This window comes from Drosophila santomea, chromosome X (genome assembly GCF_016746245.2).
Source record: "Drosophila santomea strain STO CAGO 1482 chromosome X, Prin_Dsan_1.1, whole genome shotgun sequence".
NCBI lineage: Eukaryota > Metazoa > Arthropoda > Insecta > Diptera > Drosophilidae > Drosophila > Drosophila santomea.
In genome coordinates this window covers 4,983,654-5,000,580 of record NC_053021.2, presented here as the reverse complement: position 1 = coordinate 5,000,580, position 16,927 = coordinate 4,983,654, and the positions used below count along the sequence as shown (strand labels likewise).

At 40.2% G+C, this 16,927-nt stretch overlaps 3 protein-coding genes across 4 annotated transcripts in view; 2 read left to right on the top strand and 1 right to left on the bottom strand.

Moving 5' to 3' along the window:
* LOC120456822 (allatostatin-A receptor) overlaps positions 1-11,883 on the top strand; it is a 71,291-nt gene extending 59,408 nt beyond the window's left edge. The window contains exons 4-10 of one of the 2 annotated variants that reach the window (XM_039643872.1): positions 1,200-1,389; positions 1,489-1,584; positions 2,365-2,515; positions 7,573-7,691; positions 8,650-8,725; positions 9,561-9,825; positions 9,953-11,883. In XM_039643872.1, coding sequence (XP_039499806.1) covers positions 1,200-1,389; positions 1,489-1,584; positions 2,365-2,515; positions 7,573-7,691; positions 8,650-8,725; positions 9,561-9,821 — 893 coding nt within the window. In that variant the 3' untranslated portion in view covers positions 9,822-9,825; positions 9,953-11,883. Of the gene's footprint in view, positions 1-1,199; positions 1,585-2,364; positions 2,516-7,572; positions 7,692-8,649; positions 8,726-9,560; positions 9,826-9,952 lie in introns of both variants that reach the window. The other variant, XM_039643871.1, reaches the window with a different exon arrangement.
* A 1,226-nt stretch (positions 11,884-13,109) lies between these two features.
* Positions 13,110-14,073, top strand: LOC120456077 (probable insulin-like peptide 7). The gene is made up of 3 exons (XM_039642669.2): positions 13,110-13,408; positions 13,560-13,732; positions 13,818-14,073. The coding sequence occupies exons 1-3, from the start codon at positions 13,272-13,274 to the stop codon at positions 13,985-13,987; spliced, it is 480 nt and encodes a 159-aa protein (XP_039498603.1). The 5' UTR covers positions 13,110-13,271; the 3' UTR covers positions 13,988-14,073.
* Positions 14,074-14,338: 265 nt separating this feature from the next.
* Positions 14,339-16,853, bottom strand: LOC120456425 (poly(ADP-ribose) glycohydrolase). Its single transcript, XM_039643257.2, has 2 exons — positions 16,004-16,853; positions 14,339-15,945 (listed from the first exon to the last, which is right to left on the bottom strand). The coding sequence occupies exons 1-2, from the start codon at positions 16,849-16,851 to the stop codon at positions 14,475-14,477; spliced, it is 2,319 nt and encodes a 772-aa protein (XP_039499191.1). The 5' UTR covers positions 16,852-16,853; the 3' UTR covers positions 14,339-14,474.
* Positions 16,854-16,927: the final 74 nt, after the last annotated feature.

Genomic DNA, 16,927 nt, shown 5'->3' with positions numbered 1-16,927 from the left:
ATTGATTTGCGGGCGCGACTTTCTACCCTGGCTTATACACTCAAAACAAAATGTTATATGAACAACAATTTTATTATGTATTATCCAGTACGATGCTGGTGTAATTTTTTTTATTTTTTAAGTGTACTGCGCGACATTTCCCATTTCCTTGGGTGTTTGCTACCTGTATTGCCGTACGTTTCCTCTTCTTTTGCTCTTAAGTGATTGTTGGCCTCTTGAGTTTGTACTTCCTTTGGCTTCGTGGCCCACATCAATCCATTGGCATCAACTCATCGCATCTTCGTATGGGCAAAATAACATTTTGTTACAGTTCAACGCTGTTTTAGCCCCTCTTTCGCTCCATTTCTATACATTTTCTCTCTTTTCTTGAATGTCTTTGTCACGCTTCTTTTGTGCGGAGCTACATAAATTGTTGGCTAATTGCAAGTGGCTCCTTTGGCCAAGAGAAAATATAAAAAAAAAAGAAAAAAAAGAGGGGGGAGGAACCTTAAAGGAGAAAAGGAGGTTCTTTAAAGGCGGAATAAAAAAAGCGAGTAAAAAGTGAAAGCTGAACACGACAACAAAGACTCAAAATGGTAACAATGAAAGACTCCTGTTCCATCGCCATCCCACCTTTTTTGACTTTTTACCCCTCGCACACACACGCTTTCAGCCACCTACACACACCCACACAACCACACACGGACACACACACCCAAACATTTCGTATAGAAGTCTGCGTCGTTTGCTGCCTTTTGTCCGCGTAATTGGTGGAAAAGAAAAACTGGGGGGAAAATTGTGCTGTTGGGGGCTTGCTCCCACAACAGTAAGTGAAAGCTGGACCATTGCCATGACAGCAATATTCTTAATGTTATGAGCTTTCATTTTATTTAAGAATTTTCTATGAGCAAAAAAACGCACACCCATCTTGGGGACTAGCACATGTGAGGTTAAGCTGCATTTGGCCCAATTTGTTAAATTTAATAAAAGAGCCAAATATGAAAATAAAATGGAGAAAAAGTCTCGACGCTTATTACTTAACAGCAAAGCATTTAATCTAGAGAACTGAGTATGCCAAAGATATCACTGAGCCTTTAAAATCAAAACGATACATATTTAAAATACATTTATAATTGGTTTTAGAGTACGATAAAAACACATAATCAATGCGAACTGCCGTCTTGAAACAAGTTTAAATACCAATTTGCATGTCGTTGCAGTGGTTGTGGCCAACCAGCAGATGCGCTCCACCACCAACCTGCTGATTATCAACCTGGCCGTCTCGGACATTCTGTTCGTCATCTTCTGTGTCCCGTTCACGGCCACCGATTACGTGCTGCCGGAGTGGCCGTTTGGCAACGTGTGGTGCAAGTTCGTCCAGTACATGATTGTGGTTACGTGCCACTGCAGGTGGGTGCCTCTATACGTAACCGCATATGGATATATCCCACATACATACATATATCCACACATACATATAACCTCTATATCCCGACTTGTGACTTGCAGTGTTTACACGCTGGTGCTGATGTCCTTTGATCGCTTCCTGGCCGTCGTTCATCCCGTGACTAGCATGTCCCTGCGAACGGAGCGCAATGCCACACTGTGAGTGTCTCACCTAACACGACTTCTTTCGGTACACTGCTCAAAAGTCGCTGCCTTGAACGTCAATCAAGTGCATCCCATATAGATAGTGATTAATCAGTGAACACATAGTATGTCTAGAGCAAGAATCAACTTAAGGAAAGCAATCAGTTCGACGTTCAGAAAGAAGGCACTTTTCGTTCAAAAGTGTAGGTCATCTGCTCCCCATATCCACATCATCTAGAGTAATTGCATCAATTTGTCCTGGCTTTGTAATTAGCTAGCTCTGCCTACCTGAAAGCCTTGTTCCGTGGCCTCTGACCTTTTGCCTTCTACCTTCTGCCACCGGTTCTTGTCGCATAAATATGTCCAAAGATACTGCGCCCCAGTTACACAACTGAATCTTTAAAAATGAGGACGACCTTTAGGGCAGCGGAAAAACTTTAGCCGATAGAAAGTTGTCAACAAATTTCTTGGCCAACTAAGACAGATTTGCCAGAAATTAAAAACCACAAAAAATTGACCAGGAATTTTGTACCCTAAATCAAGTTGAAACTTTGTTGGCATGTTTCCTCATTAAAAAACTTACAACGCGTCCAAAGAAACTTGAGGTAAAAACGAGGAGTAATAAAGGCGAAGTAATACTTAAAAAATATAAATGCTTACATACCTAGATGTAAAGTGCAATTCCGAAGATTTATTTTCATGAACAGCGCCATTCAAAGGTCCAAATATACTGAAACTCTTTAATATCTGTCAGTTCTTATACATATTTCTCTACTCCTTTTTCCATTTCCTTAGGGCCATCATGTGCGCCTGGATAACGATTGTGACGACTGCGATTCCGGTGGCACTTTCGCACTCGGTGCGGATTTATCAGTATCACGGAAATGCCGGCACCGCTTGCGTCTTTTCCACGGAGGAGGAGATCTGGAGTCTCGTCGGTTTTCAGGTTAGTTATATATTCTTACACGAAAAAAACGGGCAACTTTAACTTGGTGCAACCATTTTTATTTGATATATGGATAGGAAACACCATCTGAACACATAAAGTATTTTAGCCAAATAGATAATTGAAAATAACTAATCATATATTTTGTGAGTATATAAGTATTAGCCTTATTGTGTTCTGTGTACATTCCACACACTTTGTTGGGACGGGATATCGCTTATTGTTGAAATCAAGTCATGTTTTCCAGTGCTTGCCCAGCAAAACTGAAATATATTTGCTACTTAGATGGAGCACTTGTCTTCACTCCCACTTTCAGTCCACTTTCAGTCGTTCTACTCCGAAAAGCAGAAAACTGGTCAAGGTGTTAAATCAGCGAGCCCCAAACAGCGAGGATAATATATACACTTGTATATATGGACGTTAAAGTCAGGTTGAAAACCGTGGGTTCATGCTGCCACAGAGACACCCCGCAGTTATTAAAAATATTTTTGGATTTATAGCACTTTTCGCAGCTCTCAATCAAAACAGGGGCCACACCTCTGACTAATCCACTGTGCATCCGCATCATCCACGCAGTGCACTTTTGCAGATCCTCCTAAAGGACAAATGCTTTCAGCAAAGTGGCAAACTGCAGAGTGTTCAGGGCCATATTTTGCAATTATTTGCCCGTTTTCTAAGGGAAAGATGGCGCACAATTCCATCATCATTATGGTCTAGATTCAGCCACATAGATCAGCGTTATCCCAAATGGTTTTTCCGTTCGCTTGAGTTGCTCATATTTTTTCGCCGAGCTTGTTATGTTTATTACTTGAACTTTTGTCTATTAATCAATTCGGGGACTTCCAAGGTCTTCGAGTGTAATTTCATGCCGGAAGGATGTTACACCGGAAAAGCTACAGTTGTATTGGCCCTCAGGGCGCCGAGTGAAGGGAAGTGGATGGAACGAGCTTTGTCGTCTATTTCCATTCACACAGCGAATGAATGCGCCGCTGACAAACTACACTGAACAAACGTAACCCAGTTTTCTACTTAAATATTACAATTTACAATAAACACGAAAAATGCTTTACTGAATGACTTAATTATTGTGGTACATCAAAGTCAATAATAGTATTAGTTGTAGTAGTAGGAAACCACTTAGTAAATTACAGGCTTATGGGAAATTCGCTCAGTGTGCCCAGGTGACTTACTGGCTGACTGACTGACTGACTGACTGACTGACTCCTTGAGTTATTCGGTATCTTCAGCTAATATGCACCCGATAATTTTGCCGGCTCACCTTTCCACTCCACTCGAAAACCAGCTGGCACGGCAAATTGCACAGCTCGCTTTGCCACGGGTTTTCCGACACTGACACGGATAAGGATACGGAGACACGGCTACGGATACGTCATGTGCTCCGTCCTTATGTCCCTGTCTTGTCCTGCCATGCCCACTCTTCCCTCTTCCCTGTCACCTCACCCCACCTCTCCACAAATCCCCCTGACTGTGCACATAAATCGCAATTGCTTTGGGAAAAACGAAAGGAAACCGCAACTTTGGGTCCTTATACAAAGTGTGAATGCTCTTTGAACGGGAATCCCGTTGACAATCAAAACTTGGCAATTAAGGCGGCATTTTAGATTATGTTCAAATATTTTTCGCATTATTTCAGAGCTATGAATTGATAATCATATGCTTATTGTATTTGTTTACTCACTACTTGTCATTCCATTCGATTTCTTTGCTAGTTCTTTTTGAAAGAGTATCAAAATTGCAATGAGACGATATTTTTGGGAGGGGACTGCCGTTCTTAGTTAGGATTTGATTTTCCGCCTCTGAAAGTAGTCATTGTCAGGGTCAATACATACATAGTGTGTTATTTCGAGCCTTGTCTGGCAATAAAATAAAAATGGATCAAACTTGTGCGGCGCATCCGTCAAAGCAAAACGAACAGTGAAACTAACGACCGAATTGTTGTCATCGTAAAGAACTCATAAAACTGAAACAAATAGTCTGGAAAGGGGCCGTGGAAATGGGGAATGTGCGGAAAATAGTGTTTATCTTTCAATACTGTAAGCCCAAAAAAAAGGTATAGCCTCCCTCAAAGTTTCTTAAAGTTGACTTCTGTTCCTTTTTGCTAAAGAAGTAGAGTTGAACGTACAAGAAATGGTTTCTCTTTAAACAAAATATACAAGTACACAAGCTTTAAAGTCTTAGGAATTAATTTTACTATTACTAGTCAACTTTATAAAAGCTGTAAAATAAAGGGCCATCATTTGATGTCCGCAATATGGCAGCCAATTTATAATTTCAATCATCTTTTTGGTAAATTTCCTGAGGGTAAATAAATATACACATATAGTATATACACATAGGTATATATTCCGAGGAAAATTTATGTGGAAAGGAAGCACTCATCAGAGCCCGTGGCAAGTTGATTAATTTCGCTGAGTGTCAAGTTGCGTTTATGGACAAATCCCAGGCGCAATTTTTGGGTCATGCCGAATATTAAGTATACGCCCCCAACCATTTATCATGTGGCACACACTTCAGTTTATGGCTTTTTATTAGGACCAGCATAAAGTTTAAAGGCCGATCGAAAAAAAAAGCAAATACAAAAAGTTCGCTGCTCAAGTTTGGCAACTTTTATTTATGGCGATTGTGCTGTAAAATTTCATGGTGTATATCCATCGATTCAGCCATCTCAGTATCTTTGTTCTCTGGCATATTTTGCATCTTTCTATTTCCTAAGTGGAGGCTATATAACCCCCATGGCAAAGTTTATAGTTCCTCAACTCCATTTCGAGCTTAGATCTAGATATATTATACGCACTTGTCTCGCCCCATTGGCACAGCAAAATGGCTGGATCATCCATTTCCAAATGCAATTGGGCACAGGAAAAGTTCCATTTGGAAATGTTTGCTAATCATTTGGCGCGAAAATGACTTTCAGTTTTGTTTTATTTCGGTTTTAAATGACAATTTTGCTAAGAGCAGCTGAGCTCACTTTTGGAACAAGTTTTTGCTAACAACTAGCTAATTTTGCAAGTGGCCAGCAAAAGCTGGCAACATTTTGCAAATCAGAGTTTCCTCTTCTCTGCTTCATCTTACTTAACTGAAAACAATGCTTTACAAAATTGTTAATTATGAGGTATTTCATAATAAAGCGCATTAAATTGTGCTATTCCGCTTGATTGGCACTTTCAATCACGAAAAAGAGAATAAATAAATGTATTCACAATACATACCAATGTCTTGCGAATGTGCCATAAACTGCAGAATTCAGCAGAGATATCGTTAACATGATTGTCGCGCATTACAAACAATTTCCTTTGCAATCAACACTTTAATTAATGCATCGGTAATCCACCCTCATCTCGGCAAAATAAATAAGGGAGCATGCAAGTAATTCGTTATGGGATTCGATTTGCTGATACTTTTTTCCGAATTCTCAGAAAGTGAATTATTAATTAATGCATAAAAATAGTATTGTATATCAAAAAATAATTTAATTTATTAAATTTAATATATATTATAAATATGTATTTATATATATCACATTTTCTTGTTTCTTGCTTAATAATTAAGTAATGGGTGCCCAGAGTGACATCAAGGTATCATTACGCCGGATCCAGATCACTGGGACCCGTATTCTGGGATACGATTTCGAGAAGTGTCAGCACGGATTATGTCACTCGTTCTGGTTTTCGTTGCCGTTGCCGTTGTCGTTGTCGATAACAAACGACATGTTCATTGGCCATGACCATGGGTAAATCCCAACAAAGTGATTTCGATTCCGTATTCCATGGCTGTCAGGCACTCGCCTCGCGAACCGCCCTCCGGAATTTATGAATGTGAAGGCGGCCTAACGATTATTATTAACAATTGCGGTATGCGCGATTTTATCGATGCACCGACAAAAATTATACACTTACATACAAACACATACATTTTTCACCTTATATTACATTTTACCTGGCAACATTTTTCGTGTTGTGTACTCTGCGCGCTTCCTTTCCTTTTCCGTATCATTGCTTCCATTTCGCAGCCTACAATTGATATATGTACATTTATTTTGACTTGCACCTTTGTGCATATTTGGCTGCTCCTCATTGCCAGTTTTTCGATTTTCATCCGGTTTTTGCGGGGTGAAAGGGAAGTGGAAGGGGCCTTAATCATTTACACCTGGCTTCCGACTGCCTTCCACAAAGGAAAACCGATTCCACTCGAAAGTTGAGGCGCCGCCAAATGAGTTTTAAGCCTAGCAGCTCAATGAAAATGTATGCAGGGTCCCAGAAAAAACCGAATGAAGCCTCAAAGAATTCAACTGGCTTCAAATACTTTAAATATCCTTGTTGCTGCTCTCAAAAGTTGGTAAAAGCTCCAACGAGGCAAAAAAAAAGGTCACAGAGCACTCAAAACTATAAAGCCAATTTAAAACGGCTTAGGATTAATTTGAACTTCCTAATTAAGACAGGCTTAATTGTTATATAATAATTTTATACAATTAAAGTCAATTTTGTGGCGATTTATTTGAGTGAGATTCCGGAAGCCAGGTCAACTACTCGTATTTTTCCGCCAGCTTTACCAACACCACTATTTCATACAAACGCTTATTTCATGGATTATATATATATATATTATACATATGCATATATCTTTTTGTCTGTTGGGAATACGGCTAAGCGGCAGCTGGTAAATGGAAATGAGGGCTTTGGGTTTTTTTTCAGGGACTGTCTGGTACTCATATCTGGTATCTGGTCAGCATTACGGGTCAGCGCTTCTGACAATTTTCATGCAAAAACAAAAGGAGCTGACATGGCAGCAGATGGCAGAGGAAAAGCCTTCGACCAGTTTCAGAAGCCAAAAGCATGAAAGCAATCCTACAAAAAAGTTAAAAATAACTATACACGCGGCTTAACTGACGGCATACATTTTCTCAGGCGCACTATAGTTTAGTTTTTTGAACCAATCTACACATTAAAAGCAAGTTAAAATCTAAACCTAGTAGAGTATTTTTATTCATGCAAGTTGCATAAATCTACACGCTTTCTATACTTTGTATTTCATTTAAGGTCTCATTCTTTCTGTCGTCATATGTGGCACCCTTAACGCTGATTTGTTTCCTGTACATGGGAATGCTGGCTCGTCTTTGGAAAAGTGCTCCTGGCTGCAAGCCATCCGCAGAGTCACGGTGAGTATATGTTATACTATGTATACTATGAAATGAACCTGAGAGGAAAATGGCCAACAAACTCCAACACGCGAATATCGCGTATACGCCATGGGTGAGGGAATTTTCCTTTCACTTGTGTTTTTTGTGTTTGTTGCTACGCACCTGCTGCCATGATAAATGCCTTTTTATTAGGCTGTGAGGAAAGCTCATGAGCTTCGGTTCATGCATTTTTAAGTGGCCAGGTCAACGAAACCGAATCATAAGTAAAAATGTGAGCGATATTCCCGCAGGGTTCCGGAAAAATGAGAGTGACATGAGCGGAAAAAATCCAGCAAAATGAAAATTTTTGTTGTATAATTTGCTCATATTTTGTGCTATCAGAGTTTAAAACATTACTATTATTTGATGACTTCAACGTTAAATTTAGCATCTTAAATAGCCTCAAACAAGTTGTTTAAAATACGCTCTACGGATAAAGCTAAAAAGTAAAGTTACCTAAGCTACGCAGACGTGATCGGGGTCTCCAACCATCAATTTGCAGTTGAACTTGCGGCGAACTTTAAACTTCGAGAAATACCTTGCCCAAGTTCGGTTTTGTCATAAATCGAAAACTATTAAATTGTGCTCACTCATCGGAAGAAATAAATTCAAGTTTAATAAAACTACTTTGGCTCACATGTTAGCAGATGCGGTTCCTGTCACATATAATATACCCTATGTACATGTACATATGTTTATACATTAGGGTGCGTTTTAAATTTGAATGGAAATGAACTTGCGACGAAGTGAACTTCGCAATCCGCACGCAAAGTTCATAAATCAAAGCGTGGGCAATGCAAAACTCAGCAATTGAACTGCGGCATAATTTATATGCACCCCAGATATGCATGTATATATATGCATATAGTATATATAGTATATATAGATATATAGTATGTTTCGCCCAATAACTCTCCGATTTCGGTTGTTGTTTCAGAAAGGGAAAACGGCGCGTCACCCGAATGGTTGTTGTTGTCGTATTGGCATTTGCCATCTGTTGGCTGCCCATTCATGTAAGTAAATTACTAGCCATAGTATAAAAATAATCAAAAATGCAATGCACAAGGTGCATCGCAAATTTGACAACCAACCAACAAATGTCGATTTTTGATATAGCTAATTATGATCGATGATTACCATTATGAATTATGATTACCGAACATTGGTAGCTGTTAAAAAGAAATAGGTCAAGGTTAGTTTAAAGTAATGCCAGCTCGTCGTTGTTATTCTATGAACTTTGATAAACTTCTAGGCATTCCGAGTGGCAAAGTTCCAAATTAAATTCTCAGTTTTCGCGGCAAGAAAATGATGGGGCACATAATCGATTTGCTTAAAGTTTTACTTACGATTTGAGTAGCTTAAATTGGCAGTGGGAACAGCTGGTGGCAAATTTTGTTGGCAAACACAGTGTATAGTTGCGATAAATTGACATTTCCGATATTCCGGCCCCCCCTTTGGATCAGTCTCCCCATTTATTTGCTGAAATGCTTAATAAGCCAGCAGCTGCTGCTCCTTGAGTTGCCAGCACTCAAAGTGTTTGCACAAAATCAATGTGCTCACAAATTACAAACGAAATTACAATTACACAGACACTTCGGACGACGGAGTGCAAGAAATGCGAACTGCATCAATGGGCCAGCATATGGAAAATATCAGCAGATGTAGGCTTCTCAAAGGAAATGTATTAAGTTCAAAATTTGAAATGCAATTTGTTTCAAATAGAATAAAATTATTGAAGTATTGTCTATTGCTTAAACAACAATATAAGTTGTTAAAGGAAATACTTACTATTTACTATTTGTATTTACTAGACATTCATTCATTAACTCTGGTAATACTTATTCTCAGGTCATACTTGTGTTGAAGGCACTGGATCTTTACGGCGGCAGCCACTTGTCGGTCATTATACAGATTATATCCCATGTGGTGGCCTACACAAATTCCTGCATCAATCCCATACTATATGCCTTCCTGTCCGACAACTTTCGCAAGGCATTCCGCAAGGTGGTGTGGTGTGGAAGTCCGCCTCCTCTGATGACCAATCAACAGGTGACCAAGACCACGCGAACTGCAACCGGCAACGGAACGTCCAATATTGAAATGCTCTAAGCGGGTATGTGTATGATTTTACACTCCATAATTTTTTTTTTACATAATTAAACAAGTACATATTATTACCAGTGATATTATGCTTTTGCCTATAAACTTTAAGTAATATAAGACATATCCTTTACTTACAGCTCTCGAAAATAAACTAATTGAGATCGTCACATCATTTTTGAAGGCGACATACTAAATCGAAACAGAAAATGTGAATTTAAAGCTAACAAAGGACACAAAAACTTATGTTAGAATGAAAACGCGGCGCATATAGGTTAACTATAATATATATATAGTAACCGATATATGTCTATAAGGAGAATATAATTTTCCGAATTATAAAATGTGATTGTTTTGATAGTTTAAAATGTGTAAGCATTATTTCCCTAAGCATAAGTAAAATGAAACGTATTTTATGTTGAGTGTATACGATTGGTTTGATTTTCCACTTTGAGCGCCGTGTAAGTTTCATTTGGGACCTAGGACTTTAGAATTTATCAAATAATTTTAATTTTTAAGAAACAATTAAGAAAGTTAAAGCTTAAATCTGAATTGGTTAAATTTTGCACCTGAAATATTGAAAATGGCAAACAAAAATTTCCTTAAATTGACAGAAATTGATAAGAGTTGACACACTATTTAATGAATAGAATTGAAAAGCAGAGGGATTTCTGTAAAAATTTGTAGATTTCCATGTTATAAGCAAGTCAAAGATCATTTAGCCATTAAGCGTTTAATAATATAAATTTATTATTAAAAAAAGAAGATAGAAGACAAAAGTTATTATAGATTTACATGACCACACTGAAATTGAAATTAGATTTAACGATAAAAAAGATTTTTAAAAACGAATTTTTTTTGTTCCCTATTTAAATATATGGTTTGGCAGAAAAGCAGAGAAAATAGGTAAAATTTATATAGCACGTAAGAGAACTTTTATTACCAGAGCTGTAATTTTAGACGCAAGAAATTGTTTCAGATTCAAGGTCTTAAATAACCGACTCTGGTACTTATTTCTAGTACTAGCGAAGCTCAATTGAATATAAGCGACCTATATATATTTAAGCCACATATAATCCCTTTAACCCTTTTTGTTATGCAAATTAAATCAATCATTTGCATAAACTATAGACCCCTTGAATAAAACAAACGTTAGCCATAGGTCACCCGAAAGTCCTTTTCATTTCCTACTACAATTAATTAATTCATAGATTAGCCAATTGTTGACCATGCGAAATTGGTAATTTTTAAGTTAATCATGTAAATTACAAGTATATATAAATAACACAATTTACACACATTTGACTATTAAATAAGGAACATTAATAAAACATTTATATTGCTTTGTTGACTTTTTTTTTCATTTGCTTCGGCCTTGCCGAATTTAAATATGACGCAAAAAACAGGAAATCAAAAATGGGAGTAAGTGTTCCTAGTTAAAACCTTGTTTTCATTCCTAAAGGATGCTACAAAAACTAAATTACATTGAGCCTGGAACATACAACCAATGGATATAGTTTTAAAATACTTTGTAGATTAGCTTACTCGATATTTATAAAGACAATTCTGATTGAATATATATATTTTGAAATCCATTAGGAACACATACTCCCAATTTAGTAAGCTACTGTATTTAACATAAAAAACTATTGTATCTATATATAAGCATATGTATAGCAACATAAATGCGTATATATGTATTTATATTTGTATTTGTAAATGTATTCTACTGCATTCCTAGCACAGTTGTGGAATTGAACAATATTTGAATTTAGAACGAAAACAACCGCAAAAATAATGGCGAAATTGAACGGAGGAAAAATTGAAATATTCTAGCATAAGCGTAAAATTTAAAAAGTTTTTTTGTGTACCCTGTAGGGTATTAGTCGCCTATCCTCACGAAAATTCAAACAAAACTAGCGGGTAAAAAATGCATTACGAAGTGTACTCATCAATTTTCCATTTCAGTTATGCAGCAAATAGTTTATTGCGTAAGATGAAAAGCGGAACTTATTGTATTTGTATATGTATGTATATGTACAATAACATTTGTTCATTGTGTTAAATAAAATTGATAACTCTGTGTACACAATATAAATTTATATTTTTTTTTTTTGGCACGCCAGTGGATTTTTCTTCAACTTTGGTTGAAAACACAAAGTCGTTGCGCAATACAAATAAATCGTTTAAATCCATTGATTTAAAATCGTAAGCATTGAAGATTATTAAAGGGAAGCCTTTTTACAATAATGTTACGTGGCAGGCAAACAATTTCAGCATTAGTTTCACCCTTTATTTGTTTACTCATTGATTACAAATGACGATTTGTTTGTCAAATGTAAATATTTGGCTTTGAAACCAATATATCCTGCGCGTTTAATAAACTACAGTGCTTATTGCAACGTTGGGTATTTAAACACATTCAAGATTTTGTATTTTATTTAGTACATTTCTCTATTTAAAAGTTCTCTTCGAAGGCACTTACAAAAAATACAGGAAAATAAGGCTCACAAAAGGCAACCAACCACCGGCAATGTCATCCAAGAACTGAACTCGAAAAGCAAGCAAAGGAAAAAGGACTTCCATTTGGAGCTGGTGGAGCATTGTGTGCAGAAAAGGTGCATCATAAATTCTCACAGAATGTGTAAACAGCGACCTTATTTAGCTAACCTATTGTCTTGTGTGGGCGGTTTTTTGTTTTTATTCATACAGTGGGTTGAAGGGAAATCATCTTATCAAATTTTTCATAATTTTTACAAATTATCCTATTTCTGGTAGGACAAAATACACTTATCTATTTAGTATTTGTAATAATAGACAGGAGAGGAAGAGAAGCATAAATCTATAAGGTTCTCGATATTTTCCTTACTTTCAGCCCACTGTTTCGCCCACAGCATTGAAATTCGTGCAAATATTACAAAATTTATGCCAGCTGCGAAATAAAAACAAGTGCCCGGCACTCGGCTCGTTTTACGAGGCAAACAGTCTAACTTGCCCGATTTTATGATGTTTTGTTAGCCAAGCAACAGGTTGCACGTGGAACGGGTGGCAAAATCGCAGGTGTACCAACCACAGAGAGAAGTGGCTCCAATTTGCGGCCCAATGGACGACCCGCAGATAAACAAGGCAATAAGCGGACAACGGGTCGCATACGCAATTGCTGCCGTAGCTCTTCATTAGATTGAATTGGCCGCGTGTGGAAAAGGTCCTGACCCAAGCCTGGGCCTCATTACTTCAAATAGAGCGCTGGCCAACCGATTTAATTATGCCGCCGACGCCCGACAGTTGGCCGCCACTCAGGTGGAGCCCGGGTCCCGGTTATATTTCAAAACCTGACAACACAACGGCCACAGCGGTCAGTCGGCACGCGTCCGTCGTGTGAACCACACACCAGGATCAGGATCAGGATCAGAATCAGGATCCCGTAGCCACCAAGTTCACCTTTGGGAAGTGCCCAAAATGACCAAAATGATACTACAAAATACGGGCAGCTGGACGCTTTGCGGAGCACTCCTCCTGTTCGTCCTGCCGTTGATCCCAACGCCGGAGGCACTGCAGCACACCGAGGAGGGTCTCGAGATGCTCTTCCGCGAGCGGTGAGTTGAGCTCCCATTCATTTGACCGCATTCGGTTAGTTCGTTCTGTTTCAAGCGGACTTACACAAGGCTGCTCTCTGCTAGAAACCCCATGTGCAATGTGTTGCGACGTACTAATTCCACTTAACTCGAAATAATATACATCTTTTAGTTCCCAATCGGACTGGGAGAACGTGTGGCACCAGGAGACGCACTCCCGCTGCCGCGACAAGCTGGTCCGCCAGCTTTATTGGGCCTGCGAGAAGGACATTTACCGACTGACACGGCGCAACAAAAAGAGGACGGGCAATGATGAGGCTTGGATCAAGAGGAGTACCACGGATCGTAAGTGTACATGCTAGTTACAAATGCAACTTCTGCTATACCTACAATGAAATGAAAATCAAAATGACTCCTGCTGCCCTTCCAGCGGATGGCTCCACCTGGCTGCACGTGAACTATGCCAACATGTTTCTAAGAAGTCGTCGAGCGGATGGTCATACTCCATCGATATCGAACGAATGCTGCACCAAGGTGGGCTGCACCTGGGAGGAGTACGCCGAGTACTGTCCTTCCAACAAGCGACGCAATCACTACTGATTGGCCATCGACGTTGGATCTGCTTAGATACGAACATATATATATATATTCGCTTTTTTTTCCTGGTTGTTGTTGATGTTCTTGTTGTGGTGAAATAAAATCTATGGAAAATAAACAGGTTTCGGTTGAAAAAGAAACTTTACTGGCTTTAACTACAAATCTCGCATGATAAAGCTATTTACTAAGTTACACTTTGAAGTGTAACCTTAAAAATACATCCATCAGAATGCATCATCATGTAGGAATCAGTAAAACAAGATTTTATATTAATCACACGCAACAGTAGTTTTTTTAACATTAGCACAATTGTCATTGCTTGTGATGCGTTGTCATATGAAAAGCAGATTACAATATAATTTAAAAAAAAATTCACTTTATTTGACTTACAATCACCCTACTTTAAAATGCCCTAATTGTGTGCTTAAAGTTATCTACATTTTATACCTCATAAATTTGGGGCAGTAACAATCCTCTAGTGCAATATCACTTAGTCAACAATATCGTCCTCATCGTCCTTGACGTCCACATCGATCTCCTTACGACTCTTTGCTGAACCCTCAGAATTGCTGATGTTGGGCGTTTTTCGTGGCCTCTTCGAGGCCGATCCCTTTTCGTAATGGCAGTCCAGCATCTCGAGCAGGGTCAACTGGCGGCCACCTGCACCTTCCGTTTTCGTGGCGGAACTGCTGGTTTGGCCCGTTATGCTGCTGCTGCTAATTTTTCCCCTGCTTTTTGCTTCCAGGCTAGCGGCCTCCATCATGGCATTAGCTTCCTCATCGTCGGACAGCAGAAGCATGGCCTGATCTTCCGAGGAATTTGAGTTATCTTGCGATGATTGCGCGGCCAAGAGATCGGTACTTTGTTGAGTTATTATGGTTTGTGGTCGGGCTGGATGCTTGTTGAGTTCTGGCGAGGATTTCGATGATGTCGGGGGCTTTGCCTGCGATTTTCCTTCACTAGATCCAGATGCTCTTGAGGTTCCAGCTTCAGCGGATGCTCTTTCTCCAGGCCCATCTCTGACCTTCTTCAGTTCCTCTTTTATGAAGTCATATAGCTTCTTTTTGGATGCCTTACTCTCACGCGGCTCCTTGGAGCACTTCTCCTTCATAACCCTACTGTATGATCTTAAAATACTCCAAAGCTGATGCACCGAAGTCCCTTCATTTCGGAACAACAGCCACATTTCATGAAAATCATCTCTAAACTCCACGTTCCCAAAGGTATAGTATGCCAAAGGTCTGCCCAACTGGGCGCAGACCATGAGTTGCAGCAGGGCTTTCAGGTAGGAATCTCCGCCGAATGCGCCGCACCCCCAATTACCAGTTGCCACACCCGGTGGTGGCGTCACCATCCAGTGAACAAATCCGATGTACGCCTTGTTCAGCTCCCTTTCCATTAGATCCTCGCGATATTGATGATGTGACTGCGCAAAATGAAGGGCATCGATTGCCACAATGGCCGTTTGTCGACGAGCAGAGCTGTCTCTTGGCGTGGAATCCTCAAAGTTGCCGGACCACTCGAAGCTCCCGGCATATCCCGTATAGTTACTATACCTCTCGGCGCCCAACACCACCAGGGCCTCGAATGGTCGCAGACACTCCGTAAATAGTTTACCCACTAAGAGTTCCGGACAGATGACAAAGCGTATCTCCTCTTGAACGCAGCCGTGTCCCAAAACACCGCCACCTAAATATTTGTTCGCAAAATCCACTTGCAGCAGTCCGATGCCCTCATCCTCGATCGTTCCCTCGGCGTCCACATGCAATGGTACATCGCCCAGCGGCGCCGCACTTTCGCTCCAGTCAACCAGATTTTCCGGCAATCCGCTCCGGCGGACGAAGGACACCACACCGGTTGGAACATTGCTGGCATCCCGCTCTGTTGGACACACCCGACGGAAATAGTGCATAACGCATTTAAGCTTCTCCAGCACTGCCGGTCCCGTCGATTGGTAAAGTCTGTGTTAGAATGGAATATATTAAACCTACCCTTTAAATCTGTTCTGCTGTCGCTTACCTGTTAAAGTTGATGTCCGGGAAAGTGCTGTACTCGGACTTTCTCTTGAGGGTGTTTCTCCGGGGAAAGGTGCACAAGAAGGCATTGGCCAACAGGCACGAAATCTGCTGTTGACTCAGGCTCAAGGAGGCGTTCTTGTTTTGCTTGAGCAGCGGAACTGGCGATTGAATCAAGTCCGGAAGCCGCAATGCCAGTCGAATGATGCGCGGCAATAGATCCTCGAAGAAAACCCGTGCTTCGCTCTCGTCCAGTTCATCGTTCAGCAGCTGATGTAGGGCACGAAAGTGCCACTGATCCCTGTAGGTGGTATTATATGATATTATCGCCGCCTGTAGTTCCTCACTTGTCTCAATGGGCTGCAGAAGGGCTCTTTCGATCATTCCCCAGCGCGAATCGATGGTGGTGGTGCCATCCGGGTTTTCCCTCGGATATTTCGACTCGGGCGCGCAGGGCAGACGCACATGCTCCGAGTCCCATTTCCCAGCTGATTTGTAGGGGCGTGGCGGTGTTTCCCGAACGGGCAACTGGTACGTAACCCGGTGGAGATTGCTAGCTGTGACGGATGGCAAACTCTCCAGTTCGAATGGCCGCAAATTACGATGTATAGCCTCCATGGACACTCCACGCCACGAATTATCCTGGGAGTCCGCCAGATTTTCCGGATCCTCCTCTGTTTCCATCTCGGACATGCCGCCATCCGGCGACTTTGACATTCTTGCGCAGTTCAACCACAAACCCTTGCCCAGTCGGTTGGTCAGCACGGATGCAGTTGCTCCGCGGCAAAGTGCCGAAGATTGGTAAACCTTTTGGAATATCGGAAAAATCAAGTGTGACCTTAATTCTGGCATACCGGTGTTTTAGGGATGAGCGATAGTTTACATCTCAAATATCGCACTTCAAAAATACTGCATACTTCTATTTATT